Genomic DNA, 16,477 nt, shown 5'->3' on the forward strand with positions numbered 1-16,477 from the left:
TCAATAACCTGGCTGATGTCCCATCTCTTATCCTTGGCCATGCCGGTCCAGCTCCCAGGAATCAGATTCAAAGATATCCCCCGGGCTGACAGACTGCTGGCTTGGGGTCCTGAATTTCTAAGGGTGATCCACTTTGAATGCCCCATTCCTGTGCTTCACACACCTGCTGGGCTCCTGTTCCCTCTCAAACGCCTGCTCAGGCTGTCTGCAGTAGTGCTCGCCTGCCCCGCACAAAACCAGAATTCACTGCAGCTGCAGCTGCTCGGTTCCCTCTCCCTCCCTTGTGTTTGACCCGTGGGGACCAACCGAGATACATCCAAGGCCCGCTGCCTCTCCCCCTTCCATCCATCCGTGAGTATTGCCAGGCCTGGCTGAATCCCACAGAGTGACACAGGCGACAGTCATGCGTGAACTCAAGGTAATGGCATTTGCTGTTGTGTAGATCTGTGCCATAAAAAGAAGAGCCAAAACTTGAATGAGCAGAGAAATTTCGGGACCACATGCAAAACTTCTCTCTGTAAAATGTCTCCAAGCACAGAAAAGACAACTAGCTATGTACTTTGATGATTTCCTAGTTTTGCATTCTGGAACGTGAGCATAAAAATGTCTTTAGGATGTATGCTATGCGGCTCCCTTTTATGCCAACCCTCTTGATAATGTGATTATTTTGTATTACTTTATCAAAATCATTTTCATGTGTCTTTAAAGAACCTGCTTAGTAGCAGGGTATCCTAGTGGAAAGAGTACTGGCCTGTGTTCTGGTCCAGTCTCTCTGGAACATACTAGCTCTTTGTGTTTTGTTCTCTTTTGTTTTTATTGAAGTGTAATTGAAATACAATATCCTATTAGTTTCAGATGTACATCATGGTGATTCTATGTTTTTATATATTATGAAATGATCCCCGTAAGTCTAGTTACTATCTGTCACCATACGAAATTATGACAGTGTTATTGACCATATTCCCTATGCTGTACATAACATCCCCATGACTTAATTATTTCACAGCTGGAAGTTTGTACCTCTTAACCCCCTTCACCTATTTCACCCACTCAACCCCTCCTCCCTCTGGTAACCAGCGGTTTGTTTCCTGTATCTATGAGTCTGTTTCTGTTTTGTTTTGCTTGTTGATTTGTTTTGTTTTTAGATTCCACATATGAGTGAAATCATATGGTATTTGTCTTCCTCTGACTTATTTCACTTAGCATAATACCCTCTAGGCCCACCCATGTTGTCGCAAATGGCAAGATTTCATTTATTTTAATGGCTGGATATATATATGGAGTATATGGTATATATATATATATATATATACACACACCACCTCTTATCTATTTATCTGATGATGGACACTTAAGTTGCATAAGTGGTCTGGATTAATTTTCTGGGAAAGGGGTCTGTGCCCCCTTTGAAGTCTTGGAGCCCAACTGTGAGGGTGTACCCTCACTCATTTCACCCATTTAGTCGGTTTGCATGAATGTGCCAACACGTATTTATTGAATACTTACTATGGACTATGAGGTGTGTTAGGTGCTAGAGATAAAATCGTGAATGAACACCTATATGGTTCCTGTTCTCTTGAAGGGTTCTCCACCTGGGCACTTTTGACATTTTGTTTTGAGATTGTCTGGGGCACTGTAGCATGTTTATCAGCATATCTGGCCTCTACCCACTGGATACTAGTACCACCTCTCCAGTCGAGACATCCAAAAATGCCGCCAGCCATTGCCAAATGTTTTTTAGGGGAGAGGGGGAAGGGGGGACAGATTATCCAGGGCTGAGAACCACTGGTCTAGAATTATTTATTAATGATTAACAATTACTGAGCTCTTACTAGGTGCCAGGTGCAGTGTTAAGCACAGCTAGCTAAAAGGTAGATAACAGTGGAAATTTGTAAGCAGACCCTACTAAAACATCTATCACAACAATATTTATTAAATGTAAGAACACATGCATACAAAACAGTAACACTCAGCATGCAAGCATATATATACAAACAAAAAGGTGTTCATCATGCCCGTTAGAAAGGTTGCTTGGGTAGATTATGGGAGTAAAAAGGAATAAACGTAAAGGAACATACAAAAAAAGGCCTTACATGGGATCAATGAAGATAAGGTGTCTCAAACTGAGTGTGAGTAACTCAGCTTCCAGACTCTGAAGACCTAAATAAACAGATCAACGTAGTGCCCACCACCTGTCTCCTAAAAAAAACCTGAACACAGAAGCAGCCTCTTTGGAGTTCTTGAATAGTGAGTATAGAAGCAGTCTTCTGTTTTAAAAACAGTAGACGTCTAGCCTACCCCCCAGTCCTTTAAATTCAGCTCAACCTATCATTGCTCTTGTGTTGCTGCAAATACAGACCACCAGCAACAGCAACTCCCAGCACCAGCCTAGGAGAGCTGCCTCAGGCCGCCCCACCTGCCTACTCTCTCTCTCAACCCTCTCTTCTGGCTAGCTCCTGGGCTTTCCATTCCTGCCCTGGTCCCATGGTTCTTCCCCCGCCCACTTAAATAACTTTATTGAAATGTAATTTACCTGCCATACAATTCACCCATTCAAAATGTACAATTCAATGGCTTTTAGTATATTCACGGAATTGGGCAGCCATCACCACAATCAATTTTAGAATATTTTTATCACCCCAAAAAGAAACACAACAACCCCAGCCCTTCTATGTGCCACCTACCTTCCCACCCCCTCCCTCGCTCTAGGCAACCACTATTTAACTTTCTGTATGGATAAATTTGCCTATTCTGGACATTTCATACAAATGGAATTATATAATATGTGCTCTTCTGTGACTGGCTTCTTTCACGTAGCATATTTTCAAGATTCATCCACGTTGTAGCATGTTTCAGTGCTTCATTCCTTTTTATTGCAAAATTGTATTCTGTCATGTGAATATACCACATTTTATTTGTTTTTTTCTTCAGTTGATGAACACTTAGGTTGTTTCCAGTTTTTGGCAATTATGTATAATGCCACTATGACGTTTGTGTATAAGTTGTTGTGTGGACATACGTTTTCATTTCTCTTGGGTGTACATCTAGGAGGGGAATTGCTGGGTCATGTGGTAACTCTCTATTCAACCTGTTGAGGAACTGCCAGACTGGTTTTCCTCAAAGCAGCTGCAACATTTTACATTCATACCAGCAGTATATGAGGGTTCCAGTTTTCCCCATCTCTGTCAACACTCACTATCATCTCTGTCTTTTTTTAAAAGTTATTTATTTATTTATTCGAGAGAGAGAGAGAGAGAGACAGATAGCGAAAGAGAGCACAAGCAGGGAGGAGAGGGAGAAGCAGGCTCCCCACCAAGCAGGGAGCCTGACACAGGACTCCATCCCAGGACCCTGGGATCATGACCTGAATGGAAGGCAGACGCTTCACCGACTGAGCCACCCAGGCGCCCTCATATCTGTCTTTTTGATTATGGCTCCCTCATTCTCACTATTGGCTCCTGGCTCCTGTTCGGCTCACTAACCTTAGGTGTCCTGCATTTCCTTGATCTCAGGGATTTTTTGGTTTCTTGTAAAAGGTGTTTTCTATCACACTGGCAGAATTAGCCCTTGACTTCCCCCACTAAGGAAAAAGGCTTGCAGATGTTGGTGTTCTCAGATGCCACCCCCAAAAGAAAAGAATAGAGAAAGAAGAAGGTTGAATGTGACTGACAGTAATGCTTTTCTTTCTTTCATATTCCAGTTGCTGGACTGACCAGCTGAGGGGCTGAGGAGGGGCTGACCTGGGGACAGCAATCATTTTGGATTCCAACCTGAGTGTGCCAAGGATGATGACATGGCCAGTGCAATTTTCGGTTTAGAGGTAATCTCTCATTTCCTTTGTTCTTTTTATTTTCTGCAGAGGGAAAGATAAGGGAAAGGATTCCCTGCACTAGGTATGGTAATAATAAATAACTGTTTTTACTGACAGTAACTTACAATTGATAATGTTAATCGTTTCTCTTATCAGTGACTTCTCTTTTATGACTGGTTTATTTAGAAACAACTGTTGGCATTTGTACCATTTCTGTGTGTTCCAGGCTGAAGAGTCCTAGTTGAGGGTAAGACAGATTTCAGTATTATCACAGCTAAAGGGGAAATGCTGTCAGCACAAAGAGAAAAGCCATCAGAAAAGTCATGGATTGTGTTTCTGTTTAACCCCGCTTTCTTAGACCAGGATAACTTAAGTAGAGTCTTCTGACTTGGAAAATTGACTTGGGTTTGGATTTCTCAAGCATACTTGAATTTTACCTTAGGAAACCAGGCTCAGTGAGTACACTTATTTCAGTAACAATTCTATACACAGCAGAAGCCTTTACTTAACAACCATTTAGATTCAGGAATAGATTAAATCCATTAACTGGGCTGGTGTTTTCTCCCTCACTGTGGTTATTAACCATATTGCTAGCATTAGTTGTAACACAGATAACCATGTTTAAAGATAACCTAGACCTACTCTCTTAACATTTTTATTTTAATGGGCATGATTAGGAAATACATTCTTAAGCTATATAGTTTTATAGAATTCAAGTATAAACTTTTATTTTATTTTGTTTGTTTAAGGGAGAGAGAGAGAGAGAGAGCCTGTGTGGTGGGGAGGGGCAGAGGCAGAGGGAGAGAGAGAATCTCAAGCAGGCTCCACGCTTGAAATCAAGAGTCAGATGTTTACCTGCCTGAGCCACCCAGGTGCCTCTCAAGCATAAACTTTTAAACATCAACTCTCTTGAGATATAATTCACTTATATTTTAAGGGTACTGATCAATGAGTTATACATTTTTGTAACCACTACTATGCTCAATATATAGAGCATCTCCATCACCCTTTCCTCCTGTCCTTTGCTGTCAATTGCCACCCATTTTCTGGCCCCAGGCAAACACTAACATACTTTATGTCACTAGATTAGTTCTGCCATTTTGTGAATTTTATATAAATGGAACCAGAGTGTTTTTGAGATTCATCCATGCTGCTGCATGTATCAATTGTTCATGCCTTTTTACTGCTTGATATTTCTCAGTGTATGGATGCACCAAATGATAAAGTTTATCCTAGGAATGAAAGGTTGAAAAGACATTGGAAATCACCATGTTACCAGAATAAAGGTGAAAAAGAATATGATCATCTCAATATATGCAGAAAAGGTACATGACAAAATTCGATACTCATTCACAATGAATACTCTCAGCAGACTAGTAATAGAAGGGAAATATCCTAACTTGATAAAGGACATAAACAGGAAACATGATACTTAATGGCTATATCAGTTGTCTATTGCTGTGTAAAAAATTACCCCCCAAAATTAAGCAATAAACACTTACCATCTTACTATTTCTGAGGGCTAGGGATTTGAGAGCAGGTTAGTAGAGTGGTTCTGACTGAGATTCTTTCATGATGTTGCATTCAAGATATCAACTGGGACTACAGTCATTTGAAGCCTTGATTAGGACTAAAAGATCTGCGTCCAAGATAGCCCCATACACAAAGCTGTTGGGACAAGGCTTCAGGTGTTTACTCATTATTTAATGGAAGCCTTAGGTCCTCACCATATGGATCTCTTCATAAGTCTTCTTGTGTGTTCCCATGGCTTGGCAAATGGCTTCCCCAAGAGTAAGTGATCCAAGAAAAAGAGAAAGCAAGAAGGAAGCCACAATGCCATTTATGATCTGATCTTCTGGGAGTCACAGTCCTTTCCAACAGAATCTATTCATTAGAAGGAAGTCACTAACTACTGCTCACATTCAGGGGAAGGGGAAAAGACTGCACTCTCTGAGGGGAGGAGTATAAGAGAAATTGTGAATATATTTCAAAACCACCACAAAGGTGAAAGATGAAATGCTTTGCTGCAGGAATATCAGGAACAAGGAAGAATAAATACTCTCAACATTTTTATTCAACACTCTCCTGGAGGTCCTAGCCATCACAATACAGCAAGTAAAAGAACAAGGCATATGGATCAGAAAGGCAGAAGTAAACTGTCTTTATTTGCAGATGACATATTTGTGAACATAGAAAATTTAAGGGAATCTGCCCAAAAGCTACAAAAAGATAAATAAATTTTGCAAAGTTGTATGATACAAGGTCAATATATAAAATGTAATTAAATTTTTATATACTAGCAACAATCAATGGTAAAGTGAAAATTTTAAATGCCATTTAAAATACTATCAAAGACACATCGTCTTTGGGGTGATCCATGGTAGACGTCTCGAGGGCAGCTGACCCACAGACTGCACGCCCCGGACTGCCTCCTGTGGAAGCCTGAGCGGCCGTGTAGCTTTCTCCCTTTGTCTCATAACCATGTCCACCAACGAGAATGCTAATTCACCGGCTGCCCGCCTTAACGATTCAAGAACAAGGGGAAAGACAGTACAGAAATGAGGCAGCGCCGAATAGAAGTTAACGTGGAGCTGAGGAAAGCTAAGAAAGACGACCACATGCTGAAAAGGAGAAACGTAAGCTCGTTTCCTGATGAGGCTACCTCTCCACTACAGGAAAACCGCAACAACCAGGGCACTGTAAATTAGTTTGTTGATGACATTGTCAAAGGCATAAATAGCAACAATTTGGAAAGCCAGCTCCAGGCTACTCAAGCTGCTAGGAAACTGCTTTCTAGGGAAAAACAGCCCCCCATAGACAACATAATCCAGGCTGGTTTGATTCCAAAATTTGTGTCCTTCTTGGGCAGAACTGATTGTAGTCCCATTCAGTTTGAATCTGCTTGGGCTCTCACTAACATTGCTTCTGGGACGTCAGAACAGACCAAGGCTGTGGTAGATGGAGGTGCTATCCCAGCATTCATTTCTCTGTTGGCATCTTCCCATGCCCACATCAGTAAACAAGCTACATGGGCTCTAGGAAACATTGCAGGTGATGGTTCAGTTTTTCGAGACTTGGTTATCAAGTATGGTGTGGTTGAACCACTATTGGCTCTCCTTGCAGTTCCTGATATGTCATCTTTAGCATGTGGTTACTTACGTAACCTTACTTGGACACTTACAAACCTTTGTCGCAACAAGAATCCTGCACCCCCATTAGATGCTGTTGAGCAGATTCTTCCTACCTTAGTTCATCTCCTGCATCATGATGATCCAGAAGTATTGGCAGATACCCGCTGGGCCATTTCCTACCTTACTGATGGTCCAAATGAACAGATTGAAATGGTTGTGAAAACAGGAGTTGTGCCCCAGCTTGTGAAGCTTCTAGGAGCTACTGAATTGCCCATTGTGACTGCTGCGCTAAGAGCCATAGGAAATATTGTCACTGGGACAGATGAACAGACTCAGGTTGTAATAGATGCAGGAGCACTTGCTGTTTTTCCCAGCCTCCTAACGAACCCCAAAACTGATATTCAGAAGGAAGCTACATGGACAATGTCAAACATCATAGCTGGCCGCCAGGACCAGATACAGCAAGTTGTGAATCATGGATTAGTCCCATTCCTCATTGGTGTTCTCTCTAAGGCAGACTTTAAGACACAAAAGGAAGCTGTCTGGGCTGTGACCAACTATACAAGTGGTGGGACAGTTGAACAGATTGTACACCTCGTTCATTGTGGCGTAATAGAACCATTGATGAACCTCGTAACTGCAAAAGATACCAAAATTATTCTGGTTATTCTGGATGCCATTTCAAACATCTTTCAGGCTGCTGAGAAACTAGGTGAAACTGAGAAACTTAGTATAATGATTGAAGAATGTGGAGGTTTAGACAAAATTGAAGCTCTACAAAACCATGAAAATGAGTCTGTGTACAAAGCTTCATTAAACTTGATTGAGAAGTATTTCTCTATAGAGGAAGAGGAAGATCAGAATGCTGTGCCAGAAATTACCTCTGAAGACTATACGTTCCAAGTTCAGGATGGCACTGCCGGGACCTTTAACTTTTAGATTGTGCAGCTGAGGCAGAACGTTGTTTGTTGTGTACTCTGTTTGGGAGAAGTTTGTCTTACTGTTTCTCTACTGAGAACTCTTTTTAAATGCGTTTTGTTATTGTAGCACTTTTTACAACGAAACTCTACTTGACGGGTTCCAAACTGTACAACCTGTGTGAAGCTCCTCCTCTCAGTGGGTTTCTTATTTCTATGTGGAATCTCCTCTCTTGCACTGTCCTGTACATAAAGATTAAATTCCACTCTTTTCTTTAAAAAAATTAAAATACTATCAAAAGTACATAAAATTTTTTTTTTAAAGATTTTATTTATTTATTTGACAGAGAGAGAGATAGCGAGAGCAGGAACACAAGCAGGGGGAGTGGAAGAGGGAGAAGCAGGCTTCTTGCCGAGCAGGGAGCCCGATGTGGGACTCAATCCCAGGACCCTGGGATCATGACCTGAGCCGAAGGCAGACGCTTAACGACTGAGCCACCCAGGTGCCCAGTACATAAAATATTTAAGCATAAGTTTAGTAAAAGGTGTGCAAGACCTGTACATTGAAAACTATGAAACATTGCTAGGAGAAAGTAAATAAGACCTAAGTAAATAGAGTGATATGTCATGTTCATGGATTCGAAGACTCGCTGTTGCTCAGATGTCATTTCTCTCCAAATTGATCTATAGATTCAACACAATCTCAAGCAAAATACTAGCAGGCATTTTGTAGAAACGGATGAACTGAATCTGAAATTCATATGGAAATAAGGAATATTGAATAGCCAAAATAATTTTGAAAAAGAACAGAGATGAAGGGTTTACACAGTCTGATTTCAAGATTTATTACAAATCTTATATTATTATAAGTCATCAAGAATTATCTTATGACAGACATATAGAATAATGAATCAAAACATGGAGCCTAGTAATTGGCATTATATATATAATTTTTCATATATATATGAGTGAAAAAATAGATTTATATATGTATATGTATATATATATATATATATGCCATCAAAAATCTATCTATCTATATCTATGTCTATATCCGGTTGATTTTTGACAAAGGTGCCAAGTTATTTCAATGGGGGAAAGCTTTTCAACAAATGGTGTTGGGACAACTGTGTATCTCTATTGAAAACAAAAGAACCTTGACCCTTAGCTCATACTATATATAAAAATTAACTCAAAATGGGTCATAGACCTGAATGTTAAAGTTAAAACTATAATATATTTAAAAAAAAAAAAGATACTGGAGAAAGTCTTAGAAAACTTGGAGAAGACAAAAAATTACATAGGCTACAACAAGTACCAACCATAAGAGGAAAAAATGGATACATTGGACTTCATCAAAATTAAAATCTTCTGTTCTTCAAGTATAAATGCAACCAAGAGAATAGCAGGGATCAGGGTGGAGAAGGCGGTGTGTACACTGGATCGTCCATTGGTGAAGGGCAGTGGCCAGGTAGTCAGTAAATGAGAGTGACCAGGAATGAAGACAGTATCATGAATATTAGGATTCTCAGAGGTTGGAGCATCCTGGCTTCCTATCAAAGGATCAAGGACATGGACCTCTCTTCCTGACCCTAGGTTTGTGCAGTCTGAAAAGGTGGTGTCCTGGGTGGGCTGGGCAGGGAAGACCAAGGCGGGGAGCAGATCTCAGTGAAGGTAGGTGGTAGAGAGAAATGCCCAGGGAACTGGTTCAGGATGTAAGAGGTGGTGGTTACAGAGTAAGACTTCCGGGGGCTTGGTGTAAGAATTTGGGAGGATTAAGGAGGGCATGTGTTGGGATGAGCACTGGGTGTTATACGCAGCTAATAGATCATTGAACACTACAACAAAAACTTATGATGTACTATATGCTGGCTAACTGAACATAATAATAAAAATTAATTAATTAATTAATTTTTTAAAAAAGGAGTTTGGGAGGAAAATGAGACATGTTAGGGAGGAGAGGTCCTGAGGGTAGAGGACAGGAGAGATATGTTTTGGACCATGGCTTTAGGAAAATTTAGTCCTCTCAGTCTCCTACAACAGTGGTCTTCAAATTTTTTGCTTGAATAGTCTCACAAAAGAATTTTGAAAACCCCCTTCACTTTTGCTGTTGTCTTTATTAAAATATAACTTTTCTAAGATACACAAATCTTAAGTGTACCGGCTCAGTGAACTTTTCCTATTATACACACTCACATTATCACCACAAAGATGGAGATATAGAACATTTCCAGTACTTAGCGGGCTCCCTCCTGCTCCCTTTTTAGTGATACCTTCCCTTTCCCTCCTGTAGGTAACCAATATTCTGACTTGTATCACCATCCTCTCACATTTTTAAGTTAATGTGAAAAGTTTTCTATTGTAAATCTAAGGAATTGCAAAGGATGTCATTTCTGGCATACTATATAGTGTACCTTGGCCCGCAGACTTAACCAGTTTCATTTATGGTAATGTCTGCTGTGTATCTAAATGGCAAAGCCAGTCTTCATTGTCAAACCAATTAGCCAGATTGAATTTGCAGTCAGAAGAAGTCGGACTTCATTCATCAATTCATATAAACGTGTTCCTATGTCTCCCTGTGATGGATTTATCTTACTTTTGGATTCTAATTCTAAAACAGATAGATAGGGGCATAAAACTCAGAGACATGCCAGACGGTTGTTACCTGCATGAAACAAGTTACTGATGCTTTCATATTCTTACGAAGCTTTTTGTTTTGCCCCCAGGGACCGCCTCACCGCTTCTCCCTCCGCACAGGAGAGAGCCAGGCATTTTCCACCTGTCCTTTCTTAGGTACCTCCTAAGTTTTTAGACGTGGGCATGCATATTTGGGATTTGGGAGAAGGGTTACCAAGAGAGGGAGGTTGGAAAGGAGACCTGGCTGGCTGTTGCAGACCAAAGTCAGGAAACGGTACACCTGGAAATTAAAGATGTGTAACCAGCCTGCCGCCAACAGTCCGTGCCCGCTCGCCGCAGGGAAGACGACGCGCACTGATGGGCGCAGTTTCTCCCTCCAAGCACTCTTGACATGTTGGGTCATTTCATTCTTTGTTATGGGGGGCTGTCCTGTGTGTTGTAGGATATTTAGCAACATCCTTAACCTCTACTTACCAAACCCTAGTAGCAACCCCCCCCCCCCCCCGCACTGTGACAAAACCAAAAAGGTCTTCAGACGTTGGCACACGTGCCCCTGGGGAGCAAAATACCCCTGGTTGAGAACCACTGCCTTAGGGTGCTCCCGTTTGAGGACTGCTATCCTGGAAGATGGTAGCTTCACAGAACTCATCTGCAACCTGGACACCCGGAAACCAGAGTCGTAGTGGGGACCCAGTTTTCCTTCTCTTTTTCGTCTACAGAGGGGGAACTCGAATCTCGTTTCCACTAGGCTAGATGGCAGCAGAACAGGGAGCCCAGGAGTATGGGTCAAGTGGTCCTCCTTGCAGCTGTGAGTGGAAGGAGTGGGCAGTGGTTTTCACCCTTGCTTCTAGCCACCAGCGCTGAGGGGAGGGCGGGGACCTTCTGTAAATGTAGTTTGATGACAGCATCAGAGATGTTCCTCAGAGACCCCGAGAAATAACTGAACAAGACTTTGGAGGGCTAGGGATCTTTTAGCAACAGAAAAGGGCAAATGTTAGAAAACTTCTTTTTGACTTTTATAACGTATCAATCAACATACTGCTTTCTTCACTGAGAATATCTTGCTATGAAAGAATGTCAACTGAATTTAGTGCTTAATGACTTTATTTATATAATGACACAGCTTATTTACATTCTGGCTTCAGTTCTTTAACTTGCTGTGGCGGGAGTCCACACTTTGCATACCTAGGTTACGAACCAACGGTCTTTAGAGGGTCATGAAATCAATTCAAGACTTGCAACCTTTGTTTAAAAAAAATCTAATGAAATGGAAAAATCCCAGAGTATATGTTATTTAGAATAAGTATAATTTTATGAATCTTTTGTTTCAGTTGTATATGTGTATATATACATGCACACATGTGTACTGAGTCACAGGCCAAAAATGTACTTCTAAGTGTGGGTATTAGTCAGTGAAGTCAGTACTGGTCTAGGAAAATATGAAAGTGCAACGGTGCTGATTTAAGGCTGGATTGTGGTCTAATATGATCTTCAGAGCTTTTCCAGCTATCCGTCCGCAGTAGATGCTGCTGATGCTTGATCCATAGTCCTCAGTCAGTCCCGAAGCCACTTTCAGATGGCACCTTACACACCTGGTTCCTGCATTTCTCTGCCCAAGAATGTTATCTGGCTGAGACAATGGGCCGGGCCCTCCTGAAGGACAGGACAAAAGTCCCTGAGAGGTAATGCCAGGAATTAGCTTCAAATGGGGATGGGAATTGGTGGATATAATTCCAGCTTCCACATCCCTCAGTGGGACAATTCTAAAGTATGACACACTCTTTCTAAGAGGGTTACAACACAGACTGAAAAGAGGAAACAGAGGTTCAGATCAATGCCAGTAACCTTTAAACCCAGGTCTGTTTTATTCCGATGTCCACTATGCTGTATCTGTGTTATACTTTTTCTCCCAAGGTACACTTCCCTGCCCCATAGAGTTATTGACATCTAACAATTTCTCCAAGTTAACCTACTTTGTTTTCTGGGCCAGTCCTGAGCTTGTGCCATTAATTCCCTTGAACTCCTCCGTAGGGCAAGGGCAGCAATTCCTACAAGCTTCATTTCACAGGCTCCTGGGTCAGCTGGCTTCTTCTTGGGTTCAGGTAATGGGAGGCACTGGCAGAAAATCACAGAGAGGAAGAGAGAACCCGGGATACTTGTCCCTCTTTCTCTGTCTCTGGTTCCATCCCCAGTACAGCTCTGGCTAGGCAAGCACACCCTACTTCCAGCTCCCCCCACTCACTGGCCCCTGGGCTGTGGTAACATTGATTATTCTTTGTTTCTTCAGCTTAGGACTGGAAGCACTTTCTGCTTTTGCAAATCTCCGGATAACTTGACAGTCGTCTGTTTGAAATCTCAGCTCTTTCAGGACCTGTGCAACCAATTCGTGGTTTCATTTCCTCTATTTTAGTTTTTATTTTTATTTATTTATTTGAATTTCCTCTCTTTTAATTCTTAGAATGGTTTCTGTTTTTCTATTTTGAACTGACTGATATACTTTCTAATCTTATATTTCATTAAGAGTGATGATGAGTTTTCTGAACTCAACATATATCATGCAGGACCATGTTCTTGATTAACTGATAGTGCACTATCAGCCCCAAGATTCCTTGTCAATATTTGTCTCTAATTACCAGGACTTTTTTTGTCTCATTTTCCATTTGTCAAGTGTGCCAGTGGTCTAGCGCAGGTTCCCTAGAAAACAGAGCCTGAGGCAAGGATTAAGTGATGATGTATTTGGGGATAATTGGCGATGGCAAAGCCATGGCAACAAGAGTGAGGAAAAAAGGAAGTTAAACGGGGAAGGACGGGAAGCAATGCAAGGTGGTGCATAATTATGTTGGTCATTGTTTCATGAAAAAGTCACAGGAGGCCCAGCAGGTGGGCTGAGCAGGTGTGGTCTACTCAACCACACTGGACATCTCAAGACAGGTTGCTTGGAGAACCAGTACCCTAGAGTTATCCATCCAAGGGAAAGAGAGAGGAAATTTAACTGCCTGACACTCTTCAGTCTCCCATGTCTGCAAATTGGTTTCATATAGAATCAAAACTTTCATGTTTCTGCCCTACACCATCTAGCCCCTCCAGTAGTTACTCAAGAAGCCAGATTCCATGCTCTGCAGCTGGTGTATTGTCCGAGTACAGAAGTGGCAGAAGAAGCCAGATACCAGCATGCAGTTCCCTACACGGAGTTGGTCATCCATGGCAGAAGCTGTGAGTCTGAGAGGCAGATTGGGTGGAAAGAATCTGAGGGGGGCACATGTTATGGCTTGAATTGTGTCCCCCCAAATTCATATGTTGAAGTTCTAATTCTACAGTACCTCACAATGTGACTGTATTTGGAGATAGGGCCTTTAAAGATGTGACTAAATTAAAATGAGGCCATTAGGGTAGGCCCTAATCCCATCTGATTGATGTCCTTATAAGAGGACTTTTGGATACACAAAGAGACACCAAGGATACGTGCACACAGAAGGAAGGCCATGTAAGGACATAACAAGAAAGTGGCCATCTAAAAGCCAAGGAAAAAGGCTTCAGGAGAAACCAGACCTGCTAACACCTTGGTCTTGAACTTCCACTCTATGGAACTGTGAGAAAATAAATTTCTGCTGTTGAAGTCACCCAGCCTGTGGTACTTTGTTATGGCAGCCCTAGCAGACTAATACAGCTCATAAATGCTTCTGATATAACCAGTTCCAGAAAGTCCTTTCTACGTCTAAAAGTTCTGCCAAAGAATAGGCTTGTTCTTGGTGCACCTGGATGGCTCAGCCAGTTAAGGGTCCTAGTCTTGATTTTGGCTCAGGTTGTGATCTCAGGGTCATAATATCGAGCCCCATATGAGGCTGTGTGCTCAGTGAGGAGTTTGCTTGACAATCTCTCTCTCCCTCTGCCCCTCTTCCCCACGTGCTCATGCACTCTCTCTCTCTAAAATAAATAAATAAATCTTAAAAAAAAAAAAGAATAGACTTGTCCTTGCACAACTTTGACATGGTCATTTTGGCTAGAAATCCACTCAGTGGTGGGGAGGATTCATTTGTGTGTAAAGATAAGTGTTAGGGTATAAGTATTTCAAAAGCTGAAATACAAGTTGGTGAGTGAGGAGAGCTGCTTTGCATTGTAGTTTTGTAGATCCCAGCACAGCGAGCTCAATATGTCCCTTCCTCTCCCAGATGGAAGGCCAGGTAGAGCTGAGGTGGCTTGTGTGGACGAGGAAAAACTTGCAGTTCTGGATGAGTGGAGGTTCCAGAGGGAATGCAGGGGGTGAAAGCCAAAGAAGCATGTTCCAGTGAGTCATAAAAGTAAGGGGGCCCTGAGGGACATTACTCTGGGCTGCGATATCATGGGGAGTTAGGCGTCTGAGGTGGGGGAGGGAGATGGACCACAATAAGTCAGAACAGGTGAGCAATAGGGCTGCCTGAATGCACAGTGAAGTCAGAGGGCCCGTGTCCCTGGCTGGACTTCCTGGTATGTGCATTGCATGGGTGGGCCCAATCCAACCAAAGGCCAGGCATGGAAGTGATTTGTAAATGGATTAATGAGTGAATGACTGCTGCCTCTAAAACACCTTTCCAAATGATGCATTAGGACACATTGCCTATTACCATCATATTGTATACCTTGGGTCATTTGGAAGTGGCTATAGTTGAACTAGATCTTGATTCATTCATTCATTCAACACATATTTACTGTGTGTGTGCACTATGTGCCAAGTGGTGTGCTAGGCCAAGTGTATTCAAAGAGGGACTCGTTGGACACGGTCTGTGCTCTCTCGGCTTGCTATCTTTTAAGCACTATATAACTCAGATTATTTTACCTAACTGAATGATTATTACAATAAGTTGATATGATACACATTTTTTCTTTTATCCAGTTTCATGGCTTAATCCCAGTGGGGTCCCTTAGTTTAGCATGTTTTTTCCTCCAAAAGAGTTTGCTTAGTCTCATTCATAATTACCAAGATTTCAACTAAATGCTTTTTTTTTTTTTTTTTAGTAGTTCTTGGTTTCCCCATTGACATCTTGATATGAAGAAAAGAGCTCTGGCAGCTTGGTGCCCAAATTTAACTCTGTCATTTGCAAGCTGGGTAAGTTTTAATTTCTGTTAGTTTCTATATCTATAATATAGAGATAATACCCACCTCCAAGGTGGTTGAGAGGATTATATGAAATAATATGCACTTAATAGGTACTCAATAAATGCTTATAATGTGGAATCATACTGCATTTACATTTAGTTTGTGCAAACTAAATGAAGAAAAAGAAAGATAAAAAACTATTTAAATGGCATACTTTTTGATATTCCTGAAACATTTCATAATAATTATTTTATTTATTTATTTAAAGATTTTATTTATTTTGAATTAATCTTTGCACCCAACATGGAGCTCAGACTCACAACCCAAGATCAAGAGTTGTGTGCTCCACCAACTGAGCCAGCCAGGCACCCACATAATAATGATTTTAAATTTTATTTATTTATTTACTTTTCTTTTTAAGAGAGAGTGAGCACAGGGGTGGGGGGGACTCTCAAGCAGACTCCCTGTTGAGCTTGGAGCCTGACAAATTGGGGCTTGATCTCACAACCCTGAGATCATGATCTGAGCTGAAACCAAGAGTTGGATGCTTAACTGACTGAGCCACCCAGGTGCCCCTATAATAATTTTTTTAAAAAATTGAACTGAAGAAAGAAAGCATTAGGAAACTACCACATTGGAAGTAGACATAAAGCCTCTCAAAAAGTCCAATGGAGTCAATTTTCCTTCAGTAATAGGTATCTCTTTAGTTGAACACCAGATGAAGAAGTTGGCTTGTATTTGTAGGCCACGCTATACTTCTGCCCCCAAAATTATACCTTTAAACACCAGAATTACACTCAATACAGCAAGATGCTCACATTCTGAAAAGCCAACCAAGAGTATAGAAGATGCAAGTCTTTCATCTCAAGCTAACACCAGAAAATTCATTGGGGGGATGGAGAGCAAA

At 41.4% G+C, this 16,477-nt stretch overlaps 1 protein-coding gene and 1 pseudogene across 3 annotated transcripts in view; both read left to right on the forward strand.

Moving 5' to 3' along the window:
* MIER3 (MIER family member 3) overlaps positions 1-16,477 on the forward strand; it is a 168,096-nt gene that overhangs the window by 113,202 nt on the left and 38,417 nt on the right. The window contains exons 3-4 of one of the 3 annotated variants that reach the window (XM_032404383.1): positions 3,701-3,820; positions 15,489-15,579. In XM_032404383.1, the coding sequence (XP_032260274.1) occupies positions 15,520-15,579 (60 nt within the window). In that variant the 5' untranslated portion in view covers positions 3,701-3,820; positions 15,489-15,519. Of the gene's footprint in view, positions 1-3,700; positions 3,821-13,597; positions 13,710-15,488; positions 15,580-16,477 lie in introns of those variants that run through there. The other 2 variants (XM_032404384.1, XM_032404387.1) reach the window with 2 other exon arrangements.
* LOC116632412 lies at positions 6,137-7,993 on the forward strand (annotated as a pseudogene).

The sequence above is a fragment of the Phoca vitulina genome, unplaced genomic scaffold (genome assembly GCF_004348235.1).
Source record: "Phoca vitulina isolate PV1807 unplaced genomic scaffold, GSC_HSeal_1.0 scaffold6, whole genome shotgun sequence".
Taxonomy (NCBI): Eukaryota; Metazoa; Chordata; class Mammalia; order Carnivora; family Phocidae; genus Phoca; species Phoca vitulina.